General features: G+C 39.6%; 2 protein-coding genes across 3 annotated transcripts in view; one reads left to right on the top strand and one right to left on the bottom strand.

The window, feature by feature from the left end:
• LOC101863255 (vacuolar protein sorting-associated protein 52 homolog) overlaps positions 1-17,102 on the bottom strand; it is a 31,762-nt gene extending 14,660 nt beyond the window's left edge. The window contains exons 1-11 of one of the 2 annotated variants that reach the window (XM_005095215.3): positions 16,949-17,102; positions 10,684-10,759; positions 9,575-9,627; positions 8,883-8,958; positions 8,534-8,601; positions 7,232-7,345; positions 6,165-6,226; positions 5,558-5,708; positions 4,648-4,748; positions 3,612-3,744; positions 1,945-1,947 (exon numbers count right to left, since the gene is read on the bottom strand). In XM_005095215.3, the coding sequence (XP_005095272.1) occupies positions 1,945-1,947; positions 3,612-3,744; positions 4,648-4,748; positions 5,558-5,708; positions 6,165-6,226; positions 7,232-7,345; positions 8,534-8,601; positions 8,883-8,958; positions 9,575-9,627; positions 10,684-10,759; positions 16,949-16,984 (873 nt within the window). In that variant the 5' untranslated portion in view covers positions 16,985-17,102. The remainder of the gene's footprint in view (positions 1-1,944; positions 1,948-3,611; positions 3,745-4,647; positions 4,749-5,557; positions 5,709-6,164; positions 6,227-7,231; positions 7,346-8,533; positions 8,602-8,882; positions 8,959-9,574; positions 9,628-10,683; positions 10,760-16,948) is intronic. The other variant, XM_005095216.3, reaches the window with a different exon arrangement.
• LOC101863011 (40S ribosomal protein S18) overlaps positions 1-19,134 on the top strand; it is a 37,782-nt gene that overhangs the window by 12,217 nt on the left and 6,431 nt on the right. The window contains exons 3-5 of the mRNA XM_013080763.2: positions 7,769-7,780; positions 17,366-17,391; positions 18,457-18,555. Coding sequence (XP_012936217.2) covers positions 17,389-17,391; positions 18,457-18,555 — 102 coding nt within the window. The 5' untranslated portion in view covers positions 7,769-7,780; positions 17,366-17,388. The remainder of the gene's footprint in view (positions 1-7,768; positions 7,781-17,365; positions 17,392-18,456; positions 18,556-19,134) is intronic.

The following is a 19,134-nucleotide window of genomic DNA, read 5'->3' as shown; positions in this document are numbered from 1 at the left end:
ATATCATGCCACAAGGAAAAGCCCAGGAAATTTTCTGACTGGTCACCAGGAGAGTACTCAAGCCTGCAAAGCCTCACTGAAGAATTCTTTTCTGTACATGCAAAAACCGCCAGTAGCAGTAACAACACAATAAGAAGCAAGTATTTGTTTTAATTCAAGTAAGTGTATATTACGGGACTTGCAATACAATAAGGTCATAAAAGTGCCGAAGATTAGAGATGTTACAAGAGAGTAACAAACACAAAAAAGGAGGAGAGATAAGGATGATAGATGTTTGATAGGAAAGAAGGAGCAGATCACACTAGGGCACCCACCAACCACCCACGAAGCAGCTGTACACACAAGATAAGAAACCATACACAAATAAACAAGACAGTAGGCCTACAACGACGTTGTCAAGTTACACATACTGTGACATCTAAGCATTTACATACAAGACTTTAACCAGAGGAACATTGTTTGAGCTCAGAATTTTATGACTCTAAATAAAGCAACAACAGAGAACACAGAAAACTTTTATAATAAAATAGTTCAGCTCATAGAGCCTAGTTTCCAGAACACATAACTGATGAAAATTCAATCTATTATTATCATATGTGTGGCATTGTGGTTTAATCAGGTGCTCTTCAAGATAATGAAATCGAAGAAACTAGCATTTTTCCACCCGTTGCACAATTTTAATCTTTTTTTTCATTGTTTGATCATCACTTTTTATGTCTACTTAAAAACACATTTCTGTGGGGATTTTACTGAATAATAATCATAGGCACAAAAAATATAAACTTGCAGTTTCCAAGGAGACGCAAAGCTTTCGAAGTCACCAAACTTAGGCAGCCATTTTCTTGCTGTTTTTATCTGACACCAGACACACCCATTCCCCCCCCCCCCCCCCAATCAATTGCAAATACTTTGACTTGTATTTGAGATAGATGGGTATATTTTTTTTATAAAAAGGAAAACAAATGAACAAGCTTCACAATGATATCAGTAATTCCAAATGTCCCCAAAATTGACCAGCGCCTGATTCCACAATGTCACGACACATATTGACACAGGGCCGCAGATTCTCGGATTTCTGCATCTACAGTTGGCATTCATCAGACATTTCCAAATCTTGTTCGCCTCTATATTATTTCCACAGTGCAAGCTGAATTTTGTGAGCTAGATTACACCAGCCCCCCCCCCCCCCCCCCCCCAAAAGATGAAAAAATGTTATTTAAAGATTTAAAGAGATACCAGTTCATGGTCTACCTCGTTCCTTGCACAACTTCCAGTATACTTAACACAACAACAAAGCCACGACACTTATCACACGGCTACGGTTAAGAAAGAAATGTATAGAGACAAATAAGGCAGCCGCCTGTCAAAATCTGTGTTTTTCCGTAAGTAAAGAAATAAGAAAAATGTGGTGTGGATGATGAAAGAAAGTAAAGTAAAAAAAAAATCTTAACAGTCTGAAGCTTTTCAATAATACTAAACAGAACAAAAATGAAACCTGGAGGATTTATCTAGACAACTTACTTCTAACCAGTCAGTGACATTAAGAAGGATAATGGACCACTTATCTAGACAAAATACATCTTAAAAGTTAGTGATATAATATGAAGGATAATGGCAAATTTATCTAGACACCATATATGTAACAGATCAGTGACGCAATGAAAGACAATGGTGAACACCTGAGAAACTGTTTCAAAGACACACATTAAAGCAGTCAGTGATATGATGAATGGTAATGGTAATGGTGAAATATATCTCCACAACATACAACTAACCCATTAGTAATACAACCTAAGACAATGGTGAACATATCTCTGAAAACAGAAAGTGCATATATAAAATCTACTACATAAAAAAAAAGGGAGAAATGAATGTCTGCACAAAGAAACAAAAGAAAAACAATGGCTCACAACAATTTCACAAAAATGTGTAAAATATACTCACAATCTATGAATGAAAGTAAGTTGGTTAAAAGCACAGACAAAAAGAGAGAGAGAGAGTGATAACGATAAATGCAAACAGTCTTGAGAAAATATCTGCAGAACATTAATCAAAAAGAAAATAGATTCCCTATAAATCAAAAGGCATGGTGAGACACATCTGTGAAGACAGGATGACAAAACATCCACAGCAGAATAGTTTAGTTATGTATAAAATTCCGCACATAGATGCTAAACTGAACAGAAAGACTGTGAAAGTTCAGAAAAGTCGCTATTATTAGCTAGGAATATTCAACCACAAATGATCATAATGTTGTTCGAATCATATAATGGACTTTTCTCATCCACCTCCTCCCCTTGAAAAACACTAACAAAATGATCTCCAAACACACGGAAACTGAAAGAGTGATGGTGAAAAAAAACAACACCAAAAATCTCAAAAAACAATGGTTCATCAAACTGATGAACAAGGTCAGCCCACAACTAAAAAGTCAATAAAGTTATATCTTAAAAGCACTAGACAAATGTCTTTTTCTCAATATATGTTGAAAAAAAAAAAAAGCGGAAGTCATCAAGTTATTTGATCCCACCATGATAATAAAATTTCACAGTACAGTAGAAGCGACTCCAACAACCCCCTATCCAACACAATCACTTGTACAAACAACCACTTCCCACTAGCCACTTTGCATCTTTTTGTGCATTATAATGACACTGTTCAAGAGGACCACCGGTCAAAGATGACCACTCTTCTCCTCGATAATGCGTGGTTGTCTTGGACAAGTTCCACTGTATTTAGAACCAAGGCCCACTTGAGCCCTCTGTGTACTGACTGCCAGTGCCTGATGGTAACAGACTAGTACAAGACTGGTGTTTGACGCTTTACTCTTTGTTACTAGATAGCTAGTAAAAGGAAAATGAATGCAAATGTTTAGCACCCCAATCGCCACAATTAAGATCGCTTGAAGAGAAGGTCAAGAGCTTGCAAAATTGAGTTTAGTTATCTTATCACATTACAAAATGAAGCAGTAAAACCAGCTCGTAAAAAAACGAGAAATATCGCTTCAACATTTAACTGACAGAGAGTAGACTTATCAAGTTCATCACAAAAAGATCTGTGAAATAAGCAGACCCCAGACACTTCTCTTCATCGTACACGAAGGAACGTGGCAAGACACAGTTTTACATAATAATTTCAGAGACATGGCTGACCGAGTCTAATTACAAAACCCCTTATAAATGCTCAGAACATAGGTAGCTTCTTATACCTTGTCATTTTTTAACTTCCGAGAATTTTGAGAGATGAGCAGGCGGTCCGACAGTGCCACCGACATGCATTACTTCTCAACCCTCCCCCCTCTCGTGCTCTTCACTACTAGTCTTTCCCTTTTCTACCACTTCTTCTTTTTGGCTTTTTCAGTAGTTGGATGTTGTTTCTCAAACCTTTCAGCAATAAAACAACATTGTCTCTTGTCACTCTGCCAGCCTCAATCGTTTCAGCTCCAAACAATGCTTCTATATCTTGTTCACAACTTCTGCTAGGTCTCCCCTTACTCTCTTGCCTTCAGTCTTGCTTCATTATTGTGTCGGTGTGCTGCTCTTCACTCAAGCCAAACTAAACTAACCCAAGAAGTGAAAGAACTAAAAGAGACTCTGTGAGCTGTGACCTACCTGTAGCTTGGTGAGCCTGCTGGAATAGCCCTTGAAGTAGGAGTAGTAGATCTTGCTCATGGTCTCAACGTACTCATCCCGCACCTCCTTGGCCACATGGCGCTCGTTGGCCATCAGGAACTCATTGAAGATTCTGAGACAAAAACATCAGGAATTTGTTGAAGATTCTGAGACAAAAACATCAGGAATTTGTTGAAGATTCTGAGACAAAATAAAAAGGAACTCATTGAAGATTCTGAGACAAAAACATCAGGAATTTGTTGAAGACTCTGAGACAAAATAAAAAGGAACTCATTGAAGATTCTAAGATAAAAACATCAAGTAAAAATGTTGAAGATTCTAAGAAAAAACATCATGAATTCATTGAAGATTCTGAGACAAAAGCATCAAGTAAATGTTGAAGATTCTAAGACAAAAAACATCAGGAACTCATTGTAGATTCTGAGACAAAAATATCAGGAATTCATTGAAGATTTTATGACAAAAACCATCAGGAATTCACTACAAGTTTGTGGGATAAAACAGAAAAATAACTGTCGTGCTAAACAAAATTTCTTTAAAGAGATAACTTTAAAAAATCCATTTTTTTTCAAGATTCTAAATCAACAACACAAAGAAAATGAAAAGAACGCATCTTGTCTTTGAGGGTCATGTACAGATCATACAGCTGTATAGTTAACATTCCAAAAGCTCAGATGACAGTCTATGAGGTTAGGGGTACAAACACGTAATAGAAATTGTCCCGACTATCATACATTTTGCACCTTACTCTTTTTTTTAGCTCAGAGAATCATTTCTCTGGTATCAAGAAGGTACGCATACCAAAAGAGAGAATATGGTGCAGTTTCGAGTCCCTGCTGGTGTGATTTTTCTGGTCAGAATATTCCATGCAAGTTCAAATTAGTTTTGTTAGACAAAAAGTCATTAAGCGGCTGTAGACAAAGTAAAACCTAGAACCAGATATCAACTGCTCTAAGTAGGGCACTTGTCTACAATTCTTGAGTGCAAAAACCTTGAGGAAAAGAGCAATTCTTACCTGAACTTGAGCAGTGTATTCTGAGGTATTTGGTAGTTGGTCATGGGTTTGCGGAAGGCGTAAATCTTTTGCAGCAAAAATTCCCTAATTTTTCCAATGGCCTGCAAGAGGACCAATGATGAAACAAAAATTAGGAAAAAAACAGGAGATGGGCTAATCACAGACTATGTGCTTAAGATGAAATTTGTTTTGCCCCGAGTGGGATACAGCATCCAAGCAGAATAATGGAGATTCTCGATAACAAAAACGTTCCCATGTGGGAATCAAACTCATATCTTCTGTATACAATACACCATAGACATTGGGACCTTAGGAAAAGAATAAAGTTACCACAGGCTGACATCCCAAACCACATTCACTTTTCTACCTGCACAATAGTGGGGTCAGTGGCTCTGTCTCTGCTCTGCTGTCTAATTTTCTAATACTCCTATTTAGAAGGTTTTCTAAAGATCCCCAGTCTCTGCTATCACAATTAGGAGGACCATCCAGACACGGTAAGACATCTGGAAATTCCTGAACGCTATCTGGAAATTCCCGGGCGTTAACAAACTAACTGTCATCATGTCCCCACACAGGACATCATCAACTGTCTTAAAAAGATTTATAACAATGATAAATTGTAATTGTATATAAAAATTGTATAATGCAAATTCCCGCTCAACAGCAAGTTCTATGTGCTTTAAATATTACATTATTATCCCAGCAGACCTGATAGCAATTCTAACTTCCTGGGAAGCATACAATGCAAGCAGCCAATTTACTGGGGTTCAAACACAAACATAGTGACAAAATCTTTCGCTTTCTATAGCCGGGAACAGAATGTAAAGGATCCTTGGAATTTCAAAGGATATTCACAATCAGCCCCACCCTATGAAGAGTATTTTTTATTCCCCCCTCTAAAATGTCGAACCTTAATCTTGAGTTTTTCTAGAATGTCCTTGACATCGAGGCAGGCGCGGGCGTCCCGGAAGGACTGCTCCTTGACAAAGTTAATCTTGTGGTTGAGCTCGTGCAGCTGTTCCTTGAAGTCATCCTCGGTCACTGGGCTCTCTAGGATGGACCTGGGAGGGAGGCGGGCCAAGACAGCAGTCAGACAAGGACAAACTAATGTACTCGCTGTCTCATTATACTGAGGGAATTCACTCAGTGCTTATTCTTGAGCAGAAGTGGGTGCTGGTCAGACAAGGGGGATGGGTGGGTGGGGGCAACGGGACTGTTTTCATAGTCTTTTGACCAATGGCTGACTGCATGTAGAGTGAGGGGAGCTGTATCCTACACCCTAGTAGTCACACATTCCGAAACAGTTTAGGACAAGAACAAGGCTAGAAAGAAGCATAAATAACAACCAGACTATTGTCCCCACCAACCATAGGCTGGCCTCCTGCTTTAACTCTAAAACAGTTGGGCTTAGCTTCAGTTTAAAGTTAGCAAGGTTGATATTTTAAAGGAAATTAAAAAGATAATCTACGCCCTTTGAAGATTACTTTCCCCACTAAATAAGAGAGAAAGCAACTCACGTGATCATAGACTCTGGGATGACCATCTCATCCACATACTGGCTCAACTCTCCTCTGATGGCCTGGAACATAGAGGATGACATGTATGTATATGTTATACACATTTTCATCATAACTGGACTTTCCCCTAAAATCTCAGGATGTTTTTCTATTTCCAATCTAGCTATAGGAGTCTTACATTTCTCTTTGACCCCTACAAATACAGTCCCTTTTCCCTTTGTATCTATCACTTTTGCTACTTTCCCAGAGGATACAAAATAGCGATTGAGCATAATGAAAATTGATATGTTTGAGTAAAAAGGAGCACACCGACATACAGATGGTCATTATGTGCTGGAAAGGAGCAAGAAAGGTTGACAAAAAAAATTATCGGACAGTAAAGAAACTGGCTCTTGCAGTGACACCCTTCAACCACCCCCACCTTACGTCGAAGGGGCATAATAAAACAGCTAGACAATAAACCAGACCAGCCTTTGGTGTCACTGAGGCCACCTCCAGAAACAGCCTCTTCTCCTCATGTGAGGACTAGGACATACACAGGTAGACAAACATCCTTCAATCCATACACAAACACAACAGCAAGCATAGTCTGCGTTTCATGGCATATGTTATTCCCATATCGATACGTGTCCTATCAATCCAGACACATATTTTACTCAGTTGGATACACATTCTGCCTAGCTGGACAGTCACAGCTGTGAACACATTGTTCTCGGTAGTAAATGCATTCAGCCTCACTAAGTATACATTTTACATAAGAAATTACACAATAAACACACACTGTATCTTGCATGACACACAATGCATCTACCTTGACACACATTCTGCAAAGCTGAATACACATCATACATACCAAGACACACATAACACCCATTTCATTCAGCTTGACATAGTAAACCCAGCCAGACACATGTCCAACATACCTAAATACACATTAAATGGACCTGGTCATACATTTTATCTTACTTGAATCACATTCTGTTTTGTGGTTACAGATTCAACTCCCACACTCACACCCATACACACCCCACACACACGCCTGCGTACAGGGGACATGCTCCTCTCACCTGTCGGTTTTTGAGCTTGATGTTCATTGCGATAGACTGGTCCTGCAGAGATTGTATCTCTGTGCTGATGCTGCTCAAATCGCCCTGGAAACCATTCAACATCTGCTCCATCCTCTGAAACACACACAACAGTTCACTGTAGGAGACCGGGCTTTGGCTTTTAGTTCAGTTTATGTGTTGTTTGTTTGTTTGATTAAAGAGAAGCATATCGACACAATAATGGTTAATTAGTGCAAGGAAAAAGTAAGACACACAGACAGACAGAAACAACAGAGGAAAAGTAAAGAAGTGGGATCTACCAGGGGCATCCTTCAACCACCCACACTTTTGACTAACGCCTAATTATAATAAATTGGATATAAAAAGTGGTGGTATCTATGCTTAGATGTCTGTCTTAGGTCACCTGTCATCATGATTGAGTTCGTCCGTAGGCGACCCACCCTTTGCAACAACAAGTTTCCATCTTTCCCAATCTCTGCTTTGATGAATTACTTCAAAAAGTTGAAGACCACTGACGGATTATGTGTTTAAAATGTTCAGAGTACGGGGCATTCCCTTATTTCTCATTGCCTCTACTTTGCCCTGCCAGTACAGATGTGATCAGATCTGTTTTTACATTTGTTAGCATGACCAAGGTACATGAGTCTCCTTTTGCTGATCTCATAAAACATACTTTGCTGTGAATCAAGTTCTTCCAGGATACTTTCATTTGTTATTCCATTTGATTCAAAGCAGTCTTCTGGAAAACCAAAAGTTTTGCTGCTTGGGGACCACTTTTGGTTATCGGACTTTAAAAAATTCTAGTTTTGAGTCGTCTAGGAATTCCTTTATCTGGGGTGGGACAGACAAATGTTGGAGAGTTATTACATCCAGAATAAAAACAACTTTCACCGAACAGTGAAGTCATGCAAGCCTCTTGTTTGTTTGAGTAAAGAAAAGCACATCTACACCATTATGGTCTTTTAGTGCTGGATTTTAAAAAAAAGATAGACAGACAGTATCAACAGAGGGAAAGTAAAGAAGTGGGACTACCGGTGGAGCCCTCCAACCACCCGCTGTAAGCCTCTGTAGGAGCGGGTAAAAGATGAAAAATAGCCATGAGTATAAGGATGCTATTGGTAAGTCACATGAGCACTTTGTCCAAACAAAAACGACAACAAAATATCCATCCCATAGGGAAAAGAATTTTTTTGAAGTCATATAAAAACCACTCTATCATAACAGACACGGGACTATGAACATTACTAAAACAATTCAGCTGACAGTTGAGTGGGCTTGAAAAACAACAAGGTAGAATCATACCTCCAAGATGGTGTCGCAGGCTGCAATCTGCTTGTGAAGACTTGCAATATTTTGGCTCTCCTTGATGTCTTGCCACTAGTCAAGGATACATCATGCACTTAAGGTCAATTAAAGGTCACTTCATCCTCAATTCTCTTTTTCCTTCCAGAGTCAAAGATTAAGGGCAACCAACTGTTCTTCCCCAATACAAAATGTATCACAACTTTACATTCTCCAATCTCTCCACAACTTACAGGTATTTTACTCCCATCTCTCTCTTTTACACACACACACACATCTAAGCACACAAGCACACATGTACACACACAGAGATAACAGGTCAGAACGACCTCAAAACATTAAAGGATACAGTCCTGAACAGATTCGTTCTCCACTGTCTGAAGATCATTTTCAATTTCTTTAGAATACTGTCGTAAGTCAACACCCTGAAAGTAAATAAATACAGCATCATTTTTTAAACATATCAACACAGTGAAAAATATTCTTATTCAGACACCGACTTACATCATATATGCAGACGATCATTTAAACGATATAAACCCCTATTAACACAATTCACGTCATTACAAAAGTAGAATAAAACATCAACCCTTACACATTTTGACCGTTAACTGGAAAAAATATTCCATTTTCAGGAAAAACTGCAATAGAAAAGAAAGGGCAGTCTCCTCAAGGAGTGTTGCAGTCACATTACCAACCAACAACAATCTCTTACACTATTCAACTGGCATTACCAGTTTCCAATGTATACAACAGACTCTGCAAAAGGTCAGTACATTCCACAAGCCAGTGACGCTCCCGCTCAGCACAGACACTGAGAGGTAACAACAATCCAGAACTTTGTATGTTACAATGTTACAGTAACAAAGGTTAATGAATAAAACTGACATAATTTATTAGTAACATCTTAGTCCTGTTCATTTTTACAAAATTTTCAATAGATTAGTCACTATAAAGAAAAGGTAGAAGAAACGGCACTTAAACACTAACCATGACATAACAACATCAAGCAAAACATGCCACTGTATCTTGCAATCTTACCTTATTGAGGGCTTCTTTCACAATGTCGTCTTCAAGGTTTTCTTGAATGTGAACTGAATAAATTAAATATTCGATTATCATTTCAGCAATACAGAGGAAAACATTCTACTTACAAATACAGCAGTTTATCAGAGATGCCAGTGGCAAAAAGCAGATTATTGCATAAACTATAGCATACAAGCATCAAGTTATACTAGAATGATACAATGAATACTAACAAATAAATTAAGATTAGTTAATACTATGAGAATCCCTTCTGAACAACACAGAAATTCCCGGGTTAGTTTTAAAAACTAATAAATTACAAGGTCATCTGTACCAGATCGTTGTCTTACTTCAGCTAGGTCTTGCATCTATTCTTCCCATCTGTGTTCCCGTGCTAGACCAGCATGCAGTTCAAAGAATATTTTTCCTTGATTAAATTATATCAGGATAACAAAAATGACTGTCTTGCTTGTTAGAAATTCACGACACCCCTACAAGCTAAACATTTCTGGGGTAGCCAAGTCAGCAAAAGGATGATGGTCTCTAAAGGCCATCTATTAAAAAATTAAAGCAGTATTTTCTTAACAACATCTCAGTCCTTTAAAGTAGGACTTTGATGTCATATTATAACTATAATACTCTCCAATTTTCTCTCCAGGCAATACATTAATAATCTCCAGTTGTCTTTGCAGGTAACACATTTTTCTAAATTGTAGCTTCAAATCTGAGAACACTTTCATTAGGATGAACGGCCTTTCTCCCTTAATAGCAGCGTTTTAAAAAATTAGCATGGCAGTGCAGCTCTTCTTTTTGACAATATGCAGTTGAGTAAGGAAAACATGAAAATATGTTTTCATCATCTGATTTAAATCAGAGGTAAAGTTCACAACATAATAAAAAGTAGATTCGTTACCTTGTTAACATGAAATGTTTCTATTACTTCCCTCATCCATGAACGACTGGATTTATACAGTAAATCAGCAAAAATTTAAAATTCAGTAATTAACAAAGACCAAATATGCAAACCACTTTTTGTGCTATAAAGACAAATCAAGTTATGTCTCGTGTCAAAACTGGTAAAACTTTTAGAGCATTTTATGAAAAACTTATTTGTCAGCTCTTACCATCAACTTCATCCAGGAGGAAATCTTCTGATGTGAAGTCCAGCTCTCCCAGGTTCAAATTTATTTCTGGTAGAACCTGAAATTCATGAGAAGGGGAGTGGGGGTCTTCCTTTAGGCTAGGCATTTAAACTAAAAATAAATTAAATAGTCCAAGTCTGATTTAATAAAGTGGGAAGCAGACATGGGAAAGGGAGAGGAATAAGGAGAATTCTCTGGCGTCAGTTATAGTTGCACAGGTCGGTTCTCCACAGCTTTCCATCTTCCCGGTTGGCAGGTTATGGCCATACACAAACACTCATCAGGGTCAGCATTTCTTCAGAATACGATTGACCGTAGGTGGACATGCAGCCACTGCTCAATGAAAGCTCTAGCAACGGAAGAAAGAGGAATTTCTGTATCATAGGTCCACCTACGGTGAATCGCATTCTGAAGAAATGAAGACCTTGATGAGAGTTTGTGTAAGGCCATAACGTGCTGACAGACGAGATGGACAGCTGTGGAAAAGCAACATGTGAAACTATACATGAAGCTGGAGAATAGCCATCAATCTATTGACCGGCGCAACGCAAGGACAGCTACTTGCTTTATTCATAATATGGTTGGAGTTGTTTCATTAATATCCCACACTAAAATCGGGGGTGTCAGTGGAGATGCAGGTGCAAAATTCTGAATTTTGAAGGCGTTATTTGTGCTAGCGGCTTGTTTTGATATATATATATCGATGCCCCCATGATCAGACCTCGTAAGTGCCAGAGAGATAATTTTTCAGGAGAAGGACAAAACTGATTTATTTTAAAGCAGCGATGTCAAACCTCTTCAATTTTGCATAAAACCACTCAAAACAATGAAACTAAATGGTGGTTAATTACATTTTAAAAATAAATATTGAATTTGTTATGTAATAATGCTTACGAGGTATGTTTACACTACCGTGGTTGTGATCAGACCTCGTAAGTGACGACTATTGCCGTTTACGAGGTTTGATCATGGTGAAATGTCGGTAAAGTGCTTACTCGTAAGTTACAATATTTTCGTACGACAGAAGAACCGGCCTCTGTAGATGGTGGTCAGGACACCTTAGTGAGATCAGGGAGGTTAGGGTTTGATCCCCGGATGGGTAATAATTAAAACCTTATAATTTGCAGTCTCTTGGCTGCTAGCACCCTGCATAGGAGACAAGAGAAGTGCCAGGATTGGTTGCCCTTTGACCGAACAATGCGTGTAAATTATCTGACGCTTCATGTGCATGTTCAGAAAAGCCTTTTCTTATTTACTCATTTTACAAAGAAACTCCCTAGAGCATCTTGAGTTTAAATTTAAACACAAAAGATTAAGTTATATGTCAGTAATGTCAAAATTAAAGAATAAAGATCATGCACAAGGGAGAACTTTGGCACCAGGCAAAGACCTCCCAAGTCACAAACACACACACACACACACCACACACACAAACAGACAAAAAAACAAACACACACATACGAGGATAAGTAAAATTATAATGAAACAGATGAGATTGAATTGAGTGCTATTTGTAATGGCGCACACATTGTGAATAAAATACTTCTTGGGGTAACTTCTCAAAGTGTGTTAGAACAGCATTTCTATTATGTTAACAGCAAACGTCTAAATAGATAATCACTGTTTCACAATTGGCTTTAGTTTAAAGTCAATGATTCATAACGCAAACTGGCTGACAATTCTCCCTCCCCTTTATATCAAGCGTAGCATCTCACATCCATTGTCACCAAGCTATCTATAATAAAGTTGTGCACGGACAATTTAGTTTTGTAACAAAGCGATGGAGCTTGTAGACAAGGCACCAAGAGGGCAGACTAAATGTCCATGGCCAGTTTCTTATTGTTGCCCTTCTAAGCTTGAGCTTGTGACTTTCCTTCACCGATATGTTTCCAAATCTCATTACCGACTGTTTCGCCCTTTTTCGCCTCACTGACGCGTTAACAGACATATTATTTTGTTCCTGGGAAATGCCCCTGAATGCCAAAATGGCCAGTCGGTTTTTTTTTCAGATGACAAAAGGCAACATACTTCTGTGAAGTTTGATAATACTATTGATAACTGACTCTACATACAACTTTCCTGCTTTGTTTTCAACAATAATGAGAACCCAATTTGGACAATTTTGCAAAGAAATCTTCTATAAGAAATATTTTCTGCGCAGATGCTTTCTCGTATTCAGGGTTGTCTCTTGCGGCAGTGTCTGGGCAACGCTCTGTACTGGCAGTTTCATTGTTGACAGAAGAGTCCCAATCCACGACAATGTTCCTAATACATCAATCACCAAGAGCTGTTGCCATGGGGTACAGGCTTTTCCAAACATGGAAGTTCTGGCATTCTTTTTCCAAAAGATATTCAACATCCATTTCATGTCTAAAGATGCCCAGGATTCTCTTAGAATGCACAATGCTTCCACAATCGGTAGCATATGAGCAGACACATCAGGGGAGTCTGATCAGAAAGGTAAAGTAGGGTCGACCTCGAATGAGACATAAAGCGGCTAAACATACAGATTTCAGAAGTGAGGTTTCAGAGCGAATGCAGCCTCGGCAATAGATGGTCCTGGGTCAGAGGTGAGTGACATATTATGGAGGGATCACATTGGACAACGGTTTGGAAAAGGTTGAGAAGATATTTCAGGATTGACCATAAGAGGCACAGATGGATGTGGTGAAGTAGAAGTCAGACCAGAAGCAGATTCGATAAAAGATGACAATTTGTCGATTGTCACTGATGCTTAACGTTTAGGAACGGGAAAACATGGTGAATCAGGAACAAAAGGTAGCTTAGGGTTGCATTGACCACTTCTAAGCGCCAATGACTCGTCTCAAATCACCGCCCTCCCTTGTGTTCAAAGCTGCGAGCGGCTGGATCGCGCTTACGAGTTCTGATCACAACCACGTTTGGGAAGGGGTGGACTTACAAGTTTTGTTTACTTGCAATAAAAAACACTTTTAAGCAGTTTTTCACGTAAAACTTCTGTTGGCGTGTGCACCGTAATCATTAGAAGGTGATGGTGAGAAAAAGTAAGTTTAGTAAAATTTGTCACTTACGAGGTCTGATCACGGGGGCATCGATATATATATGTTGGGCGCGATCTGTCGATTTGCGCGATCCATCGATCCCGCAGAGCATTTGGTTGATCGAGGAAAGGTGTGACAATCCATTGATTGTTGTGCATTCTGTTGAGCAGCGGATCGCGCAACGCTTTTCGTCGATCCTTGAAATATATACTTACTGCGCATTCTGCCGATAAACTATGATGATGAAGTGAATTTTTCAAAAAAAGAAAATTGGTTTACTGAGCATGTCAGTCTTTGAGCGTCCTGTTGTATTGCTTCCAAGAAGAGTTGTGTGTTGAACTTAAAGTGTTGACGGTTGAGTGAAGCAGATAAATCGAGCACCTGTACTCAGTATATGGAAGGATTTGATTGGCTGAGTACTTCACGTGGTATTCCAAATACAGTCAAGATTTAATGGCTTGTGATTTATTGTTGTGTGTTGATTAAAAATTTATTATATATACAAGTATGGTTTTCTTTATTGTTTCCTTGAGCAAGAGCACCTCGAGCACAACCAACTGTTGACGGCTTCTTTACGTTGTCACTGTGTTTTTAGTCCTACGCACTTGGCATGGAATCAGAGACTGCATTAATCGCATTTTAACATCAGGTTTCCATCGTCTGGGCAACGGCAAACACAGTAAATTTCTACTGTAGAAGAAGAAACGACTGTTATTGATCTGAATTTCGGGCGACTTGGAAATGCCACAAATTTCTGAGTTTCGATACACCTCCTCAGATGCTGTCGAACTTCACATTCGTCATACTCGAGTAGTATGGGATCTCCACACAGCAGTGATGTGACAAATGCCACAGCAAATGCACCACAATCTGGAAGAGAACCCTGTAGTTGTTGTTCATGAGAGCAAACTCAATCACATCGTCATCACTAAGTATGTACAGTGGAGTGAACTTATAACGAGTCCTGAAATAACGAGAAGTCTGTTATAAAGACACTGTTCTAAAACCCCGTTTTTTACCCTTCTTTATCTTTGTAAATAAAATACTACTTTTGCGCAATAAGACAGTTATAACGGAATATTGCTGCTGCTGTGCACAGCATACCAATTAAACAGATAAAACCTCGCCAGTTGAGAAAGTCGTTGTGGGAGAGCCCACGCGAACCAACAATAAAGGCCAGAGCGAATGAGTGGGGAGGGTGTGGCATGCACAGACAAGCAGAACGCAATCCTTGGAAGCCATGATGGCCAAGGAATAAATATGTGTTGAGTCGCAACCTCCGTCGACTTTCATTGCGGCAAGTTTCTGTTCCACTGTTCTGTTGCCTCGTTCTTTGGAGAGTAATGTATATAACAAAGCTCAGGGCTAAGATCTATAGAATGCGCAACCAAATGGATCAACAAAAAGCACAGCACGATCCGCTGATCAACAGAATGCGCAACAATCGATGGATTGTCGCGCGTTTCCTCGATCAACCAAACGCGATGCGCGATCGATTGATCGCGCAAATCCACAGTTCGCGCCCAACATATACAGTGTGAAGTGCAGTCTTATTCTTTTTTTGGTCACTGTGGTCAGTGTTTTACAGCGCTCGCAACTTCATAAGGTCATCACATGATGAGCGTGCAGGTCACATTACAAATTTTCAGTTTAGTAGGAATTTTGAATTTTGCCCGGGTGGTGGCCGAAGCTTACTCTTGTCGACTTTAGGACCACCAAGTGTTCTTTAACGTGTGCAACTTGTACACATGGGACCTCCAAGTTTTTTTCCCCTTATCCGAGAAGGTTCGATGCTCATGTAGAATTCTTCTAGAAATCTAGATCTAGATTTAGATTTAGATCTATAATAATCTAGAATAGATATTCGGTGATCTTGTAGTTCTGTTCGTTTAACTTAGTTTAAGTCCACGATCCAATATCCATTTGTCTACATCCAGAGAAGAAATCCAGAACTAGATCTAAGTCTTAGTCTAAGTCTTGATGACCAAGGTCCAAATAGCCAACCCAAAGAACAGGGAGGTAAGATTGAAGAATACCGGACCAGCAGACTGACTTTGCCTACTCTTTACCTTAGGAATTCATGATTTTCCCCAGTTTTTAATATCTCTCAATGGAGAATCTCGGACCGGTAGATCTATTCATTAAAATTTTGTCAGGGGGGTGACCCCCTGAAAACCCCCCACCCCCTCCTCCACCCGTCCACATTCTCGCGCAATAATATAAATAACGTATAGATCTAGATATCTACGGAGTGGTCCAGTATTCTTCAATCTCTTCCCAACAGGGATGCAACCTAATTGCAACACATCAAACTATGGTAAAATTCAGGCGGGCATGCCCCCTTGAAACCCCCCCCCTCCCCCTCCATATTTTTATTAGGAGGTCAGGGGGGAAAGCCCCTACTCTCAACTTAAAACTGAACGAAACTACAAAATCACCTGAGATTCTTTTACTCTGTGCCTTTTGTTAGCGACAATTGGAGGGTAAAAGGAAGGACTTCCGTAACGAGCGACCACCCCATCAAACACAATAAAGAACAGGCCTAACCCTACTAACCCAAACCCTAGAAAGTGGCTATTCTCACCCGCGCGGAAGTTCTCGCAAGATCAACTCCTCCCCTCTTCTCTCTCTCTGTCTCTTTCTGAATACTGTCTATCAGTGTGGACGATCAAATTGACCAAAACAAAGTTAAAAAATGATGTTAAAACACAAAAAAAAGTAAATTAATTTGGTTGTCTACAAAGATGCTACGGCTATTTAACTTTTCGAATCGAGCCGAACTACGCCACGCGGGTCGCCATTTTGTTTTGCCCGGAAATTCTCGCGCTACTCCTCTCTCTCTCCACTGCCCACAGACAATATTGTACGCTTTTAGTAGGCTACAGTTGTAATGGAACGTGTGTTCACGGCACAGAGGTCAGAATTCTACAATTTTTCTGTTATCACAGTGTAGAATTTTGTGGTTTAGGGTGAACGCAAAATTTGGTGAACGCGCATCGGGTGAGAATAGCCACAAGACTCGCTGGCACTATTCTCACTCCGGGTGAGAATAGAGGTGGCCCAAACCCTAACCCACTAACTCTAACCCTAAGCCAGCCTAACCTTGTCCTTACCTTTTACCCCACCAACCCTTAGTCTTGCCCTCAATTCTGCTCTGTCTCATACTGACTCATAGTGGTCGATCGTTACGGAAGTCCTCCCGGGTAAATATAATTTGGCAAACTTACATCTGTGGATACTGGAGTATCCACCAGGTCTGCCATCGTTGACACTTCACCTTAGGCTATATTCTTAATCTTCCACTTTCAATTTCTTTCACTTCTTCTGTCATCACTTCCTAAAATTTTTAGGAGAGTGCTCTTTTCGGTTGGAAATTAATAACGTAGGCTAAGGAAATTCATTAATCGGAATGGATTTCTTTTATTAGATATATTTAGATATTTTATTTTTTGGCAATCTACTTTAAGTTATTATATCACTGATCTTGTAGCATAAAAATTTTATTGTTGAATATTTCATATCAAATATTACGCTAATGGGTTATTTCTATTCATTGAAAAAAAAAATATCGGCAAGGACAGGGTCTTGGCTTACTCCTGATCCAGGTATTTTACCTACTTCCGCTTCCTCCTCCAAATCAACTTCCTTTTCCAAAGTAGGCATCAAAATGGTGGGTACCTAACTATAAGTCCTTGTTTAATATCGCAATTAATCCTGCAATTATGGGTACATTTTGGGTATTTTGTTCTAGTATATTGTTGTGTACGAAGGGTCCAATATTTATGACTTTTGATGATTTCATGTATTCTTTCGATTGAATAAATGGCCAGTTTTGTTTTGGTCATGAAAGTGCATTTTCCATTAGTCTGTTTAGTTTAGAGAGGTGAACTGTGAATGATGTCCTGAGACAGTTTGGATTGATTATTGTGAGAAAGGCAAATCGAAGTGTAGATCTAGATTCTACACAGACCCGGGAACAAAGTCACGAAGTATACAGACGACCCGGTAGTGTAGGGGAAATCTTTCGTGATTTTGGAATGTTTCAGCGCCCAGACACAGTAGTCTTAGTAGTAGTGTGAGTGTGAGAGAGAGTTGGGGGGGGGGGAGAGAAATCTTTTGTGATTTCGGAAAGTTTCAGCACCCAGACCCCGTAGATCTAGAGTGTGTAAGAGAGGGGGGGGTGCTAGCAACTCTCTCATGCCCCAGTTGACCTGGTCATCGCATGGATGATGTGGCGCACATGCGCTGAGCCAGGTGCCGGCCTGATACAGGACCGGACAGAAGACGAGGTGCTGAAATAGACTTATTTATATCGGGGAACATAAATCAGGCCCCTGGGGGACGGGAGTTTGGGAGAGAGAGAGACACACACACTAGAGGGACAGAGAGGTGTGCGTAAGCAGTTCACAAACGCAGAACACCGAGCACTCGTAGGCCTACTCACCAACGCAAAAGGCAAGGGCTCCAATTTAGGCCTTCTCTGTGGCAATTGACGCTACATAAATATTAAGGATTTAAGTAACCAAGGGACATGAGGATCTGGTCTGTTGTGGCAGATTCAAATGAAAAATAGACATTGAATCATTGAAGTTTGAGTAACTTTGAGCCTTCAGAATCAAGATCTACATCTGGAGCAAGTTATATTGATTTGTTATATGTCTTCTCTCTATCTCTAGATCTTAGATCTATATTTTTATAAACCCCTTTCCTAATTGGTTTGGTTTTGGTTTTTCAGTCTCTCGTTTTGCCTGAGAAGTTTCAACACATTCTTCGTGTGATGAACACGAATATTGATGGTAGAAGGAAGATTCCCTTCGCCATCACATCCATCAGGGTGAGTACTGTTCAAGTTTTCAAAATTTATCTTAAGTTATGGCTATGGATTGGCAATGCTGAACATTTTTATTCGTAATGGTTATTCGTACCATTGTGCGGAAAACTGGTTATCCGTACAATATTGTTGTACGAATAACTGCCTTTAGTTATCCGTACAATACTTAACTCGCACAGCCTAGGCTGAGGCCTATTTGCACGAAACAGCGAGTTTTGTCAAAACCGGAAAAGCGATATTTTGGGTGGGATTGGTCATGCTCAATGGGCACTGGGCGCCAAACCGACTCGATCAAGCTGAGCAGTGTCTGACTGAAGTTTTGATGAGATTTCAGGCAGCTGAGACAGGGTGTTTTCATAACACACACACCCTCTCTCCCATAAGTGTGTATTATTTTTTTTTAAATCAATAATTCCCCCTCATTCCGGGGTGCCATACTTCGCGACTTGCAGACTTTGCATGAACTTTTGGGACCCCAACAGCAGCGGTGCTCACATAATGCCGGGGTCTGGCGTAGGGCCCATCTATCTTATAATAATAATAAAATAGTAATAAATTGCATTTATATAGCGCATTTCCACA

The sequence above is a fragment of the Aplysia californica genome, unplaced genomic scaffold (assembly GCF_000002075.1).
Source record: "Aplysia californica isolate F4 #8 unplaced genomic scaffold, AplCal3.0 scaffold00098, whole genome shotgun sequence".
Taxonomy (NCBI): Eukaryota; Metazoa; Mollusca; class Gastropoda; order Aplysiida; family Aplysiidae; genus Aplysia; species Aplysia californica.
The sequence above is the reverse complement of the archived record's forward strand: the minus strand, read 5'-3'. Positions and strand labels throughout refer to the sequence as shown.